The sequence below is a fragment of the Hylobates moloch genome, unplaced genomic scaffold (genome assembly GCF_009828535.3).
Source record: "Hylobates moloch isolate HMO894 unplaced genomic scaffold, HMol_V3 SCAFFOLD_13, whole genome shotgun sequence".
Classification (NCBI taxonomy): domain Eukaryota; kingdom Metazoa; phylum Chordata; class Mammalia; order Primates; family Hylobatidae; genus Hylobates; species Hylobates moloch.
This window is the reverse complement of record NW_026652288.1, coordinates 53,112,942-53,131,053: the sequence shown is the minus strand read 5'-3', so window position 1 is coordinate 53,131,053 and position 18,112 is coordinate 53,112,942. Positions and strand designations below refer to the sequence as shown.

General features: G+C 37.0%; 1 protein-coding gene across 3 annotated transcripts in view; it reads left to right on the top strand.

Moving 5' to 3' along the window:
* Positions 1-17,596, top strand: part of CPNE8 (copine 8) — a 231,768-nt gene extending 214,172 nt beyond the window's left edge. For 2 of the 3 annotated variants that reach the window (XM_032173689.2, XM_058426967.1), the window contains 2 exons: positions 581-654; positions 17,171-17,596. In XM_032173689.2, the coding sequence (XP_032029580.1) occupies positions 581-654; positions 17,171-17,359 (263 nt within the window). In that variant the 3' untranslated portion in view covers positions 17,360-17,596. The remainder of the gene's footprint in view (positions 1-580; positions 655-17,170) is intronic. The other variant, XM_058426966.1, reaches the window with a different exon arrangement.
* Positions 17,597-18,112: the final 516 nt, after the last annotated feature.

The window sequence follows — 18,112 nt, the reverse complement described above, 5'->3', positions numbered from 1 at the left end:
AAAAATCACACTTTATCCAATCAGTATAAGAGCAGAGAAAATGCCTCTGTTTTTAAATCTGTTTGTAAAGTAAAAATCAGGCAGTGTGTGTGTATGCTTGTGTGTGTGTATGTGTGTGTATGGCTTTGCCGTAGTTTCAGTGAAAATAAAGTTCAACTTGTAATTGAAAATTCTATGATGATTAAGGCCAAGCTTCTTAAATTAGAAAAATTAAAATTTGATGGATTAACATCACTTGCTCAATCAGTCATGTAACCATGTAACCCGAAGTTGAGAACTGGTAGAATGGAGAGATAGACCCAGAGACAGTTTTACAGGTTCTACAAAGAGATAGACCCAGAGACTGGCTCTGCTCACCTTTCAAAGAGTCACACAAGATCTTGGTTCACTCCTTGTCTGTAAAATGCACACTTAGTCAAGTTTTGTGTGAGAAATGAGTGAAGACATGAAGGGATCAACATGGTTTCTGTCTTTTCACAGCACATTTTGCTACTTCATACATCTTGATTTCCTCATTGTCCACATTGTTTTAGTATTTGGCTAAAATGTACTGAATAAATGATCATATTTTCTCTTAAAGCGATGGTCGAATTGGATGGAGATGATGTAAGAGTCTCCTCTAGAGGAAAATATGCTGAAAGAGACATTGTGCAGGTAAGAAATAAACCTTTTCCTACTTTACTATTGCTAGCAAATATCATCGGGATCTTTCACAAAATTAGAAGCTAAAAATATAACAGACTTTTTAATGATGCTTTTCTATTTATTAGTCTCAACAAAAACTAAATATATTTTAATCTGGTAGATACCCAGAGTAAATAAATTTAGTAAAAATATACCAAAAACTTTGTGTGTATTTTCATGCTTCCCTCATACGTTATGGTTAGAAAAAATAGGGAAATAGATCCTAAAATATGTCATATATTAAAAAATTACATCTACATATAGAAAAGGCTAGAATTAAGAAAACTACTTAAGTAAAGCCTATTACTCTAGAAGTGAATATAAACAATCAGTAATTAAATGTAGTTCAAATCTATAATTGAAAGCAAGGTGTTAATTCAACTAAATAGTTGCATAAAATTTCCATATTTTTAGGATGTCAGGCAAAAAGCTGTGAAGTATATCTTTTTGGATAGGAAAAGGAAGAAGGTCTCAGTACCATTTAAGCACATGGTATCAAAATTTTAAGGAGCAAACAATGAACTTTAATATTATTTCCTAAATAGTAACATGTATATTCACCCATAATACAGTCATTAATAGAAAATAATTTGTGATTGTAAGAATTAAAGAAAGAGCAGAGAAACACAAAGGGTGGCTTCACAGTCAACAGGTTTTCAAACCTGGGAGGGACTTTTGACTGAATTAGATCAGAAACCTCACTCTCTTACAGACCAGGAGTTTTTAAGGATTCTGGGCGGGAGAGTTTATCAGAGGCTTGTACTGCTTGTGTGTCTCTTTGTTGTGCTTATCTGGGAGGGAGAGTTGTGTGTCTGTTCCCATACATCTTTCTGCAACTGCAGGCATATCCCCCGACTCTGCTTTTAGCTTCACTGTCTTAGTGCACATGAAGGGAAAGGAGTATGCTTACTAAAGGCCCACTGTTTTACTGGGCCCCTTGTATAAGGGTAAAGTTTGGCAGTTACCTAATAGACTTTCCCTCCCACCTCCCTCTGTGCCCAGGCTGTCTTATCTGTGTTTTACTGTCTGCTCTTTGTGGCTGCTTGTAGTTAGAAGAGAAGTAATTTCCTTAAAATGCATGAGGCTAGAAAGGGAGCTGGAACTTAAAGTGGCTGTGTTTGTCCAGGATGACGGTGCTCCTGCTCTATCAGGGATCATACAGAATTTGGTTCAAATTCTGACTTTTCCACTATGATAACTTGGATAAGCTTTCTAGATTTCAGTGTTTTGGGGGATAAATAGAATTGTGAAGATTAAGTGAGATAATGCATATAAAATACATTCCTGAAATAGAACTCTTAGACAAAAGAACAACAAAAAATACTTGAAATAATTTGAGGAAGTAATAATATAATCTGTTAGTATGATAATATAAAGAGCAACGTTGATAAAGATCAAAAATAATTATTCTTCATTAGTCAGCAAAATTAAATTTTAAAATAAAAACTTCTGTAAAATAGTTTTTTTAAAAAGATAATTGAATATGATGTAAGCTTTTCAACCTAAAGTAGTTGATACAGTAAAAATCACACTCACATAAATGATTAGGTTAAGAGCAGCTGGGAAAAAGAACCTGGTGGTATGGTCATTTGCTTAAGAAGCTCATTATGTGTGTGTGTGTGTGTGTGTGTGTGTGTGTTTTTCCAGGCAGAGTCTCGCTCTGTTGCCCGGGCTGGAGTGCAGTGGTGTGATCTCGGCTCACTGCAAGCTCCGTCTCCTGGGTTAATGTCATTCTCCTGCCTCAGCCTCCCGAGTAGCTGGGACTACAGGTGCCCGCCACTACACCTGGCTTATTTTTTTTTTTTGTATTTTTTAGTAGAGATGGGGTTTCACTGTGTTAGCCAGAATGGTCTCGATCTCCTGACCTTGTGATCCGCCCGCCTCGGCCTCCCAAAGTGCTGGGATTATAGGCGTGAGCCACCGTGCCCGGCCCATTATGTGTTTTTTTTCATAATTAGACACATGATTATTCACTTTAACCTCATCAGCATAATTATAGGTCTAAGTAATTACACTTTATTTAAAAGCTCTCTAGAATATTTGTTCAGTTTCCAAAAAATCGAATTACCGCATGGAAGTATGAATTTGAAGTCTTTAGAATGTTATGTTGCTGTTCTAATGCATTTTTACCAAGTTAGCAGAGGCAACCTCATATCTCATAGTTCTATTTAAATGATGCTTAAGAGAAGCTTGGTATTACTTTCTTCATTAGGAAATAGCTAAGATTACTCACATCATTAAGGTTTCCTTTCAAAAGACCAATAGGTTATGTTTGTAACAACCTATTTGCATTAATAAAAATTGTCCTTGATCACAAAACTAATCAATCAATAGGTATACTACATTGAACAGAATATTGAGATAGAACACTGATGATCTATGAAACTATAATTTTGTCACTCTGGTCTTGAACAAGTAGAAAAATTTCTCTATCTTTGTTTCATTATCTGTAGACTCCAAATTCTTTCATCTTTGCTCCTCCCATGACGTTGTGAGTCTCAGAGGAAGTAACAGACATAAAATACTTTGTTACTTACCAATAGCATAGGTATATAGTAGTATAATTATATAAGTTTTTGCTTCTTGAAAGTCAGAATCCAACCGGGTATGGTGGCTCACACCTGTAATCCCAGCACTTTGGGAGGCCGAGGCGGGAGGATCGCCTGAGGTCAGGAATTCAAGACCTGCCTGGGCAACATGGTGAAACCCTGTCTCTACTAAAGATACAAAAAATTACCTGGGTGTGGTGGCGGGTGCCTGTAATCTCAGCTACTCAGGAGGCTGAGGCAAGAGAATTGCTTGAACCCAGGAGGTGGAGATTGCAGTGAGCCAAGATCATACCATTGCACTCCAGCCTGGACAACAAGAGTGAAACTCCATCTCAAAAGTGAAAGAAAAAAAAAAAGTCAGAATCCTTGACAGCAGCCTATCACCATAAAGTAACATTGAGATCCCAAAGATTTTGAACACACCTGGGGGATACAGGTGAACACTCAAGGGATTCTGCCATGTAAGATTGAACTGAAGAGTAGTGAGGTCTTAACATTTACTGAACAAGAAATCAAAATGTCCCTAGGAAATTAGTAGCACCCTGAATGACAGTGGCATCTTGACTTACATTCCCGCATTGAGTTAGAGATTTGATGTACTCATTTCTACTTTCATAGAGAAGTTTCTACATGGTGGTCAGTACTTTACATATCACATTGATCATTTACATTCACATTGTGTAAAAGAATTGGCACCTCCTCTCTCACCTTGAATAAGGCTAAACCTTCCACCATCAGAGTTTTCCAGGTTCTACCAGTCACTAAAAAGTTTTTAAAGCAAATTATTTTAAAGGAGAGAAACACTCTTGAATATTTAGAATAGTGGTGTTGCAAGTGTACATGCAGGATAATATTTTCAATCTTCCCATGGTCAGAAAATACTGTAAACCAATTCTCTAAAATATTATCAGATAATAGGGTCTATTTAGGCTATCTCACCTTTTCTCTGCTTTCCATTTCTCACTGTTTGAAGCGAATCCAGTTTATACACACAACACAATTGAAATTCCAGATTTCTCAAGTGGACAAAGAAAACCCTAAGGTGGCAAATAATAGTACGTAGCTGAGGTTCAGCAGAAAATTGGGGGTAGTAGATGGGGTTTTATTAGTATAGTAAATATTAAATACCTTCCTTTTCGTATAATGATATTTAACCCTTTATTAAGTGTTTCATGTGCTAGGCAGGCTAAGAGCTATAGCATTAAATCACTCAGTCCTTAATTAACTTTATGTGACAGGTACTTTGATTATTGCATTTTACAAAAAAGGACATGAAGCTAGCTGAATTCCTGTTGTCCACAGTCACCCAGCTAATGAGAAGTGGACCAGGATTTAATCCAAAAATGTCTGATTCTAAAATTCTTAACATGTATTCTGTATAATTTTGATTCTAACACCTAAACATGGCATTTAAGATTCTCCATGACCTGACTTCAGGCTCTTCTTTAGCTAAAAATACACACAGAAACAGACAAACACACTACTTTATCTTAATAAACTAACTTCACGTCATACATTTCTATGGTTCTTGCTTTTATTTTCACTTGTCATTTTACCTGGAATACTCTTCCTCCTCATCTGTGCCGATTGAAATCCTATACTTTCAAATTTCTCAACGTATAGCCTGTCACACAGCCCTCTCCAAAGACCTCACTCACCACACCTGGATGAATTTTCACTTTGTCCCCCCAGCCCCAGATCAAAAGTTAAACAACTTTTGGAAAGTTATTTAGGTCATAAGTTGGTAGATCCAGATTTCCAAGAGTGTTCTGGTTCTAAAACCTGTGTTACTCCTATTATAACACACTGTCCTAAAAGACAAAATTTTAATGAAAATTATCAAGATCTATTACCCTTTTTATATTACTGAAGTGGCTAATCAATTCAAGTCAGATCCATTTGAGGTCAAGTAGTGATTCTGACATACTCAGAGCCGATCCTGGATAAGTTAATTAAACTTTCTAAGTTTCAGTTTCCTCTTATGTGCATTAAAAGTATATAAGATATTTGTGAATATTAAATGACATATTGTGCTAAATCTCCTAGCAGAAGACCTCCCAACTACCAGTTGCTCAATAAATGCGTTATTATCAGTACAGTACATTGGCGCAGTCCAGTAGGAAGGCATTTTTTTGTCATTATTTCATAGTAGCTGTGCCCTAACATAAGAAAAGTCACTTAAGTTTTAGAATAACAACCATCCTGCTTACTGTTTATACTATACTGATATGAAATTAAATATTGAGGCAAAGAGACTTAATCACAAAACTTACTACCTTGTCATAAGTCAATATACATAAAGGCTTTCTATTTGTTTGTTTATACTGTGGATTGGCCATTGTGTATAATGCAGTGCCATTCCCCCTGGCTGCATGTAGCTGCTGGCCAGCTTATCATTTCCTTAAAAATTATATTTAAATCATATTTTCCATTAAAAGGAGAGTAATAACCTTGAGGGCTTAGACTTGAAAATCACTAATGGAGCTCTGCACAGTGGGAACAATAAAGCAAAACTGGGCAGAGCAGCAACTAAAAGCCCATTTGCCCAAATGAATTCAAGCTTGTTTTTACAAATAGGCAAAGCAAGCAGTTAGAGCAGTCATGTGGAACATTTTTCCTACACTGGTGGGTGCTGAAAAAAGATGCAGAGTAACAAGTATACCATACTTCCTATAGAATACAATGCATTTATTGGTATTCTTTATATGAATGTGATAAATTAATGCAAAGTAAAAATTGATTTATTCTTCTCAACTAAATATTATAAGGGTCTAAATTACCATGTGGTCAACATGCATTCACAAATGTGTGGGAATTATTTTGAACAAAAGGTTCTCAGGTACGGGGATCAGAAATGAGGGACTAATAGAGGTAATAAACAGAGTGGCCTAAGAAGTTGAGTGGAAACCTGTAAATATAAAAGGATATGAGCAATCTTCCAAGAAAGAGGGCAATTTTGTCATGAAATTTTTAAGATTTGAAATAAGAGGTAAAGGAAATTTCTGAAGCCACTTGTCTTTTTTTCTCATTTATAAAGTACCTTGTGACATGACTGAAGAAATAAATGTTCCTTTGGAAAAGGTTTAGTTTAGGCTAGTGATTTTTTCAATCCTACTCCAAATATAAGTGTGGGATGAAGGATACTCCTGTTTGATAACAGTGATTTCCTATAACAGTGGTTCTCAACCTGTGGGCAGTGCCCCCTAATGTCCAAATGGAGTATCAGACTCTGTGCTCACCTAACAAACCTAAGCTAAATGTGATGTATACTCCCATCGTAGGTTGAAATTGAGGATTTCTTTTTTACCTGTATGTTTTAAAGAAGAGTAGAACTGTGTGTATTGTAAGAACAGTGATGATTATGAGCCTTAGCTTTGATGTTCCAGAGTGTCATAAAATTCTTAAAAGTGAAATTCAATTTACCTCAATTAAAAAACATCGCATATCCTGTAGGACTTGCTGAAAAGGTGAAACAACAGTGTTTTAAAATTTGAAAAGTCCAGGAATTACTGTATAACTGATACTGTACTCAAATTTGAAAGAGATAAAATTAATAATAATCTTCCTTATATTTAATGTTTGATATAAATATAAATTGAAAACTATTAACAAAATTGCTTTATATTGACTATATAAATGTGTAAGTTAATGAATAGAAATAGTAATTATGATAATGATGGCTTTCATGTATAATACATATTACAAATTGAACTGTTAACTGTTTAAGCACTTTAAGTTTTAACTTATTTAATACAAAACAATGAAATAGGTATTCTGTAATTATCCTTTTTATTTTATTTTATTATTGACAAAATTATACATATTTATAGGGTACAGTGTGATATTTCATTATGCAATGTATAATTATTCCATCAGGGGTAGCATACCCATATCTCAGACATTTATTTGGGGACATTCAAAATTCTGTCTTCTAGCTATTCAAAAATATTCAATAAATAATCATTAACTACGGTAACCCTACAGTGCTAGAGAAAAACAGAATTTATTCCTCCTATCTAGCCGTAATTTTGTATCCATTAACCACAGTCTCCTTACCCCTCTTTCCCCACCTATCCTTCCCAGCCTATAGTAACCACTATTCTACTCTCTATTTCTATGAGATCAACTTTTTTAGCTCACACATATGAGGGAGAACATGTGGTATTTATTTTTCTGTGCCTGGCTTCTTTCAGTTAACATAGTGTCCTCCAGGCTCATCCATGCTGCCACAAGTGACAGAATTTCATTTTTTATGGCAGAATAGTATTTCATTGTGTACATATGCTACACTTTCCTTTTGCATTCCTCTGAGGGACTTAGGTCATGTCATATCCTGGCTATTGTGAATAATGCTGCAATAAACATGGCAATGCAGCTATTTACTTGACATACCGATTTCCTTTCATTTGGATAAATACCCAGTAGTGGGATTGCTGAAGCATATGGTAGTTCTGTTTTCCATAATGGTTATAATAATTTACATTCCCACCAACAATGTATGAGTTCCCTTTTCTCTACATCCTTATCAATATTTGACATTTTTGTCTTTTTTGGTAATAGCCACTCTAACTGGGATGAGATGATATCTCATTGTGATTTTGATTTGCATTCCCCTGGTAAGTTGTGATTTTTCAGCATTTTCTCATTTATTTTTGGCCATTTGTGTGCCTTCTTTTGAGAAATATCTATTTAGGTCACTTGTCCATTTTAAAATCAGATTCTTTGTGGGGTGTTTTTGGTTTGCTTTTGTTTTTTGTTTTTGTTTTTTGTTTTGCTATTGTTTGAATTCATTGTATATTCTGGATATTAATCCCTTATTAGATGAATAAAAGGTTATCTCTTCACTCTCTTGATTACTTCTTTTGCTGTTAAGAAGATTTTAGCTTAATATAATACCATTTGTCTAGTTTTACTTTTGTTGCCTAAGTTGGGAGGCCTTATTCATACAATTTTTGCCTACTCATGTCCTGATGCATTTCCCCTGTGGTTTCTTTCTAGTAGTTTCATAGTTCAGGATCTTACATTTAAGTCTTTAACCCATTTTGAGTTGATTTTTTATGGTGATAGATAAGGGTGTAGTTTCATTCTTCTGCATATGGATATCCAGTTATCCCAGCACCATTTAATGAAAAGGGTGTTCTTTCCCCAGTGTATGGTCGTGATGCATTTGTCAAAAATCAGTTGGCTGTAAATATGTGGATTATTTCTGGGTTCTCTACTCTGTTCCATTGGTCTATGTGTCTGTTTTTATGCCAGTGCCTTCCTGTTTTGGTTTCTATGGCTGTGTAATATATTTTGAAGTCAGGTAATTTAATACCTTCAGCTTTCTTCTTGTGGCTCAGAATTGCTTTGGCTATTTGGAGTCTTATGTGGCTCCAGACAAATTTTAGGATTGTGTTTTTCTATTTCTGTAAAGAATGTCTTGATATTCTGTAAGGTATTACTTTAAATCTGTAGATTGCTTTGGGTAGTATGGTCATTTTAACAATATTAATTATTCCAGTTCATGAACATGAGATTTTTATTTGTGTGTCTTCTTAAACTTCTTTCATCAGTGGTTTATAGTTTTTATTGTAGAGATCTTTCACCTCTTTGATTAAACTTATTTCTAGGTTTTTTTGGCTATTGTAAATGAGATTGCTTTCTTGACTTCTTTTTCAGCTAGTTTGCCATTGGCATAAAGAAATGCCACTGATTGTTGTATGTTGATTTTGTATCTTATGACTTTTCTGAATTCACTTATTAGTTCTGACAGTTGTGTTGCGGTATTCTCAGGATTTTCCATATATAAGATCATCGCAGCTGCAAACAGGGATAACTTAATCTCTTGCTTTCCAATTTGGATGCTGTTCATTTCTTTCTATTGCCTAATTTCTCTGGCTGGGACTTCCAGTGCCACGTTGAATAAGGGTGGTGAAAATGGGCATCTTTCTCTTGTTCAAGTTCTTTGAGGAAAAGTTTTCAACGTTTTCCATTCACTATGATATTAGCTGTGGGTTTGTCATAATAGCCTTTATTGTGTTGAGGTATGTTCCTTCTATACCTAATTTACAGACAATTTTTATCCTGAAGGGATGTTGTATTTTATCAAATGCTTTTTCTGCATCTATCGAGATCATGTGTTTTTTTTTTGCTTCCATTCTGTTCATATGATGTATCACATTTATTGATTTGCACACATTGAACCATCCTTGCATACCTGAGATAAATCCTACTTGATCATGGTGTATAATCTTTTTGATGTGCTGTTGTATTTGGTTTGCTAGTATTTCGTTGAAGATGTTTGCGTCTGTGTTCATCAGGAATATTAACCTGATGAACAGATTTTTGTTGTTGTTGTGTCCTTGTCTGGTTTTGGTATCAGGGTAGTTCTGGCCTTGTGGAATACATTTGGAAGAATCCATTCCCCTTCAATTTTATTTATTTATTTATTTATTTTTATTATACTTTAAGTTCTAGGGTACAACATACAGGTTTGTTACATAGGTATATATGTGCCATGTTGGTTTGCTGCACCCATCAACTCATCATTTACATTAGGTATTTCTCCTAATGCTCTCTCTCCCCGAGTCCCCCACCCCCAACAGGCCCCAGTGTATGATGTTCCCCACCCTGTGTCCAAGTGTTCTCATTGTTCAATTCCCACCTATGAGTGAGAATATGCGGTGTTTGGTTTTCTGTCTTTCTGATAGTTTGCTCAGAATGATGGTTTCCAGCTTCATCCATGTCTCTGCAAAGGAGATGAACTCATCCTTTTTTATGGTTGCATAGTATTCCATGGTATACATGTGCCACATTTTTTTAATCCAGTCTATCATTGATGGACGTTTAGGCTGGTTCCAAGTCTTTGCTATTGTGAATAGTGCCACAATAAACATACGTGTGCATGTGTCTTTATAGTAGTATGATTTATAATCCTTTGGGTATATACCCAGTAATGGGATGGCTGGGTCAAATGGTATTTCTAGTTCTAGATCCCTGAGGAATCGCCACACTGTCTCCCACAATAGTTGAAGTAATTTACACTCCCACCAACCATGTAAAAACATTCTTATTTCTTCACATCCTCTCCAGCATCTGTTGTTTCCTGACTTTTTAATGATTGCCATTCTAACTGGTGTGAGATGGTATCCCATTGTGGTTTTGATTTGCATTTCTCTGATGACCAGTGATGATTAGCATTTTTTCATGTGTCTGTTGGCTGCATAAATGTCTTTTGAGAAGTATCTGTTCATATCCCTTGCCCACTTTTTGATGGGTTTGTTTGTTTTTTTCTTGTAGATTTGTTTAAGTGCTTTGTAGATTCTGGATATTAACCCTTTGTCAGATGGGTAGATTGCAAAAATTTTCTCCCATTCTGTAGGCTGCCTGTTCACTCTGATGGTATTCTTTTGCTGTGCAGAAGCTCTTTAGTTTAATTAGATCCCATTTATCTATTTTGGCTTGTGTTGCCATTGCTTTTGGTGTTTTAGTCATGAAGTCTTTATCTATGCCTATGTCCTGAATGGTATTGCCTAGGTTTTCTTCTAGGGATTTTATGGTTGTAGGTCTAAGATTTAAGTCTTTAATCCATCTTGAATTAATTTTTGTATAAGGTGTAAGGAAAGGATCCTGGTTCAGCTTTCTACATATGGCTAGCCAGTTTTCCCAGCACCATTTATTAAATAGGGAATCCTTTCCCCATTGCTTGTTTTTGTCAGGTTTGTCAAAAATCAGATGGTTGTAGATGTATGGTGTTATTTCTGAGGCCTCTGTTCTGTTCCATTGGTCCATATCTCTGTTTTGGTACCAGTACCATGCTGTTTTGGTTACTGTAGCCTTGTAGTATAGTTTGAAGTCAGGTAGCAGGATGCCTCCAGTTTTGTTCTTTTTGCTTAGGATTGTCTTGGCAATGCAGGCTCTTTTTTGGTTGCATAGGAACTTTAAAGTAGTTTTTTTCCAATTCTGTGAAGAAAGTCATTGGTAGCTTGATGGGGATGGCATTGAATCTATAAATTGCCTTGGGCAGTATGGCCATTTTCATGATATTGATTCTTCCTAACCATGAGCATGGAATGTTCTTCTGTTTATTTGTGTCCTCTTTTATTTCATTGAGCAGTGGTTTGTAGTTCTCCTTGAAGAGGTCCTTCACATCCCTTGTAAGTTGGATTCCTAAGTATTTTATTGTCTTTGTAGCAGTTGTGAATGGGAGTTCACTCATGATTTGGCTCTCTGTCTGTTATTGGTGTATAGGAATGCTTGTGATTTTTGCACATTGAGCAGGTTGTTCAGTTTCCATATAGTTGTGCGGTTTTGAGTGAGTTTCTTAATCCTGAGTTCTAATTTGATTGCACTGCGGTCTGAGAGAGAGTTTGTTGTGATTTTTGTTCTTTTACATTTGCTGAGGAGCGCTTTACTTCCAACTCTGTGGTCAGTTTTGGAATACGTGTGATGTGGTGCTGAGAAGAATGTATATTCTGTTGATTTGGGGTAGAGAGTTCTGTAGATGTCTATTAGTTCTGCTTGGCGCAGAGCTGAGTTCAATTCCTGTATATCCTTGTTAACCTTCTGTCTTGGCAATCTGTCTAATATTGACAGTGGGGTGTTAAAGTCTCCCACTTTTATTGTGTGGGAGTCTAAGTCTCTTCGTAGGTCTCTAAGGACTTGCTTTATGAATCTGGGTGCTCCTGTATTGGGTGCATATATATTTAGGATAGTTAGCTCTTCTTGTTGAATTGATCCCTTTACCATTACGTAATGGCCTTCTTTGTCTTTTTTGATCTTCATTGGTTTAAAGTCTGTTTTATCAGAGACTAGCATTGCAATCCCTGCTTTTTTTTTTTTCTTTCCATTTGCTTGGTAGATCTTCCTCCATCCCTTCATTTTGAGCCTATGTGTGTCTCTGCATGTGAGATTGGTCTCCTGAGTACAGGACACTGATGGGTCTTGACTATCCAGTTTGCCAGTCTGTGTCTTTTAATTGGGGCATTTAGCCCATTTACATTTAAGGTTAATATTGTTATGTGTGAATTTGATCCTGTCGTTATTATGTTAGCTGGTTATTTTGCCCATTAATTGATGCAGTTTCTTCATAGCATTGATGGTCTTTACAATTTGGCATGTTTTTGCAGTGGCTGGTACCAGTTATTCCTTTCCATATTTAGTGTTTCCTTCAGGAGCTCTTGTAAGGCAGGCCTGGTGGTGACAAAATCTCTCAGCATGTGCTTGCCTGTAAAGGATTTTATTTCTCCTTCACTTATGAAGCTTAGTTTGGCTGGATATGAAATTCTGGATTGAAAATTCTTTTCTTTAAGAATGTTGAATATTGGCCCCCACTCTCTTCTGGCTTGTAGGGTTTCTAATGAGAGATCTGCTGTTACTCTGATGGGTTTCCCTTTTTGGGTAACCCGACCTTTCTTTCTGGCTGCCCTTAACATTTTTTCCTTCATTTCACCCTTGGTGAATCTGACAATTATATGTCGTGGGGTTGCTCTTTTTGAGGAGTACCTTTTGGTGTTCTCTGTATTTCCTGAATCTGAATGTTGGCTTGCCTTGCTAGGTTGGGGAAGTTCTCCTGGATAATATCCTGCAGAGTGTTTTCCAACTTGGTTCCATTTTTCCCATCACCTTCAGGTACACCAATCAGACATAGATTTGGTCTTTTCACATAGTCCCATATTTCTTGGAGGCTTTGTTCGTTCCTTTTTACTCTTTTTTCTCTAATCTTGTCTTCTTGCTTTATTTCATTAATTTGATCTCCAATCACTGATATCCTTTCTTCCACTTGATTGAATCAGCTATTGAAGCTTGTGCCTGAATCACGTAGCTCTCGTGCCATGGTTCTCAGCTCCATCAGGTCATTTAAGGTCTTCTCTGCACTGCTTATTCTAGTTAGCCATTCGTCTAACCTTTTTTCAAGGTTTTTAGCTTCCTTGTGATGGGTTAGAACATGCTCCTTTAACTCGGAGAAGTTTGTTATTACCGACCTTCTGAAGCCTACTTCTGTCAACTCGTCAAACTCATTCTCCATCCATCTTTGTTCCATTGCTGGCAAGGAGCTGTGATCTTTTGGTGGAGAAGTGGCGCTCTGGTTTTTAGAATTTTCAGCTTTTCTGCTTTGGTTTCTCCCCATCTTTGTGGTTTTATCTGCCTTTGGTCTTTGATGTTGGTGACCTATAGATGGGGTTTTGGTGTGGATGTCCTTTTTATTGATGTTGATGCTACTCCTTTCTCTTTGTTAGTTCTCCTTCTAATAGTCAGGTCCCTCAGCTGCAGGTCTTTTGGAGTTTGCTGGGGGTCCACTCCAGACCCTGCTTTCCTGAGTATCACCAGTGGAGGCTGCAGAACTGCAAATATTGCTGTCTGATCCTTCCTCTGGAAGCTTCGTCTCAGAGGGGCACCTGGCTGTATGAGGTGTCTCTTGGCCCCTACTGGGAGGTGTCTCCCAGTTTTGCTATGGGGGTCAGGGACCCACTTGAGGAGGCAGTCTGTCCGTTCTCAGAGCTCAAACGCCATGCTGGGAGAACCACTGCTCTCTCCAGAGCTGTCAGACAGGGATATTTAAGTCTGCAGAAGTTTCTGCTGCCTTTTGTTCATCTGTGCCCTACCCGCAGAGGTGGAGTTTATAGAGGCAGTAGGCCTTGCTGAGCTGCAGTGGGCTCCACCCAGTTCGAGCTTCTTTGCCACTTTGTTTACCTACTCAAGCCTCAGCAATGGTGGACACCCCTCCCCGCACCAGGCTGCAGCCTCGCAGGTCGATCTCAGACTCCTGCACTGGCAGTGAGCAAGGTTCCGTGGGAATGGGACCCACTGAGCCAGGCACAGGAGAGAATCTCCTGGTCTGCCAGTTGCTAAGACCATGGGAAAAGCACAGTATTTGGGCAGGAGGGTCCCCTTTTTCCAGGTATAGTCTGTCATGGCTTCCCTTGGCTAGGAAAGGGAATCCCCTGACCCCTTGCACTTCCTGGGTGAGGTGACACCCTGCACTGCTTCGGCTCACCCTCTGTGAGCTGCACCCACTGTCCAACCAGTCCCAGTGAGATGATCCAGCTACCTCAGTTGGAAATGCAGAAATCACCCATCTTCTGTGTCTATCATGCTGGGAGCTGCAGACCAGAGCTGTTCCTATTTGGCCATCTTGGAACGGACCTGAAAGGCTTGGTCCCAACCACCAAGGAAATACTTTACGGTTCCCACAGCGTCTATTCTTTGGTCTGTGCACAGACTTGTGTGGCTCTTATGGAGGATCCTTTAAGCTGGGTTGCTGGCCAGTTCCTTTCCACGTTGCTGAGAGCTCCCCACTTCAATTTTAAAAAACAGTTTGAGAAGAATGTGTGTTAGTTCTTTACAAGTTTGGTGGAATTTGCCGTGAAGCCATCTGGTTTTTATTTTATAGAAGAAGAAACTGAGGCAAAGAGTAGAAAATAACCTGCTCAAGATCATGCAGGCAACAGGCAGCAGAACCAGGCTTTGAACCTGGGAAGTCTAATTCCAAAGTTTCTGAGAATAGGGAGGTAAAAACTTAAATGAGTTTAATGTCCATAATGTAGAAGCAAGGTAAAGAATATGAGACCAAAGTTGAGGTAAAGGTAAGATAAAAGAAGCAGAGGAGATCTCCCCTTTCCATAGAGAAGCATCAACTGTTTGCCAACATTTCCATGAAATGTGTGTATTAGCTACATACATTTTCAAAAACAAACAAACACTCTTCAAAAAAAAGTCTAAAGACCACTGCATGTATACTGACCATACCAACATTACTAAATGTTAACATTTAAAGCATTATACCTTCTAGAATAAGAATTAAGTAAATTATAGTTACAATTAGATATATTTTCTCATTATTCCCTAACTGTATTGATTCCTATTTTCTCTTTTCTAATTATAGTTTCAGAAAGAAAATTAACCCCAATTTGTTTTTTTTTTTTTACCTCTTTGATTTTTTTCTGTTAAAAATGTCAAGTCTTGTCCATAGCTAGGGAATAAAGACTTCACAAAAGTTCTAATTCTCCTCATTCTCTTCTGAAGTGAAGATCGCATTTATTGTTAGTTTTTTTTTTTTTTTCCACACCCTTAGCAAGCTGCCTTTCTTGCCCTTAGTAGGAGAAAGATATGTCACCTTTTAAATACCTATTTCTAAAAACTGCTCTGAGTTTCCCTCCTGGAAATAGGGTATAAAGACAAATAAGGTAAAATTTTAGTCATATACATGTGCTTCCTTGTAATGTCTTATTTTAAAAAGAAAGGAATAGTTTTCTTCTCTTTTAAAAGAGACTACCTTCATTGCATAAAAGGCATTATACCTAATCTTTGATTTCTTAAAATTTTTCTTGGTTTACCTGTAGCAACCTGATCATTTTAAATGCTGCCTTCCAATAATGATTGTTTTCCAGAGGCACATATTGAATAACTTTAAATAAAAAACACACTTACTTTATTTTTCAAAATAAATGTAAAATGGTATTTTACAGCATGAGACAGGATTGTTCTTTGTCTTCATCTGGGAGAAAAATGATTTAATTCAAATTTTTATATATTGTACTCAAATTGTTCAACATATTAAAATATCTTCACTTTGCCTTTTCTCTGAAGACCTAAAATTACTGTGCTCTTAGATTATCACAACCTTCACAGTTCTAATCACTTCAAAGTTGCATCAAGCATCATTATACCCCTAAGGGAAAATTGAACTAATGCCCTCAAACAGCACAGTGTTTATTAACTTAAGTAACCATTATAAATGAGAATGGAATCAGGCAATCTATTACAGGAGCATTTGGTATTGAGCTGATAAAGGCTCTCACATAATTACATATATAAAGATACAGTAATCATTTTTTATTAAGGGTGGTGCAAAAGTAATTGCGGTTTTTGCCATTGCAAAACCACACATTACTGCAAAAACTGCAATTACTTTTTGCTCCAACCTAATATATGTTGTTAGAATGATGATATTTCAATAAGAAATATACCCAAATCTTATGCCAAGATCTTTTTTCTGTCTTCCCAAATAATATTCAAAAATCAATATCTGATGCAAAACTCAATGTACTGAATATTTCAGCTTCCTATTAATATGAGCTGTGTGAATTCTATATTCATAGTCCATGCGATTTTGTCTTAGAAATAATTAAAATACTTTAATGTGTTCAGGACTTTTTAACAATGTACACTGTTACATTTTACCCTGAATTGGGTAATACTCATTTCTTATCCAGAGTTGGGTAGTATTTTTATATCAGAAGCTGAATTAGGCATGTATTAACTCCATTTGACAGGAAGCCAAGCCCCAAAGAGGTTAAACGCTCCATCCTGTTGGGATTCAGGCTAGGTATAGAACCCAAAACTGCAGAAGACATTTGGCAACATAATAAGCATATTAGGATTAAGTGACATGAGTTATTGGAGGAAAAACATAGAAAATGATTGCATTCCTTTTGAGATAAAGCATGTATTAGATAAGTTTAGTCACTTATAGCTATTTGTAGTGTATTGAATTTTTTTTTTTATTTTTTGAGACAGAGTCTCGCTCTGTCAGCCAGGCTGGAGTGCAGTGGCATGATCTCGGCTCACTGCAACCTCTGCCTCCTGGGCTCAAGCAATTCTCCTGCCTCAGCCTCCCGAGTAGCTGGGATTACAAGGGTGTGCCACCACACCCAGCTAATTTTGTATTTTTAGTAGAGACAGGGTTTCACCATGTTGGTCAGGCTGGTCTTGAACTCCTGACCTCAGGTAATCCACCCACCTCAGCCTCCCAAAGTGCTGGGATTACAGGCATGAGCCACCATGCCTGGCCTATTGAATATTTTTAAAAATGTATAATAATTGTTATCCATCTCTCCATTACTCTCAGATTCCCTGATTTTCCTATGACCAAATGTGTACATGTGTTGATTTTTTGTGTTTATTACATAGCCTGCTGAAGTCTGTGAAATAACTTTCTTTCGTCTCTGTTTTAGTTTGTGCCATTCAGGGATTATATCGACAGAAGTGGAAACCACATACTGAGCATGGCTAGATTGGCTAAAGACGTCCTAGCTGAGATCCCTGAGCAGTTTCTCTCCTATATGAGAGCCCGAGGAATCAAGCCATCACCTGCGCCTCCCCCATACACCCCACCTACACATGTGTTACAGACTCAAATATGACTGCGCTCTGAAATGCTAATGTCAATTACAAATCAGAACTGCTGAGTTAATGCTTTGTGCCTGGTGCTCTGTAATGAACCAGGCAATGAGATACTTTTCTCAGTTTGGTTTCAGCAGTTAATATGCTTTCTTGGATCCAAAATTAAATCTCTTCCTAAACCAAAACTGTAAATATGGTTGTTGCATGAGCAACAGAAAAAAATTGTTTAAATGCCTGAAGCAAAGTACGGATGTCTTCTCTAAATCTTTCTTTTTTTTTTTTTTTTTTTTTTTTTAACAGAAACAGCTAATTTCCAATGTATTGTTGGGAAAAAGCACAAACTATGTTTTTAAACTCACATATCGTCTTCGACTGCTATGTGTATAGGAAAGCAGTCTCTGTATCAATGTTTACATGTTACTACTTTTTAAATTTCAATACTTTTATAACTGTTCTTAAAAATAAGAGTTTTGAATACTGAATCCTTTGTCTTCTAAATTGCAATAGCTATAATCACAAGAGCAATATCTCTTTGAATGACTGTCTGGACAAACACAATTGCAAATAAGGGAAGGGAAAAATGCTTTTCTATTTTTCAGTAACCGGATTGTCTTAAGAAACTACATCTGCTTAATAATCAATTTCTCAGCAATGTTTGCTGGGTATGGGAGGTTAAGCCCGGCAGATGTGTCTCCTGGTTGAACATGCATTTTTCATGGAGTTTGGGTTCTAAATTTAGACTGCAGTCAGTTTGTATTTTGTAACACTAAGTA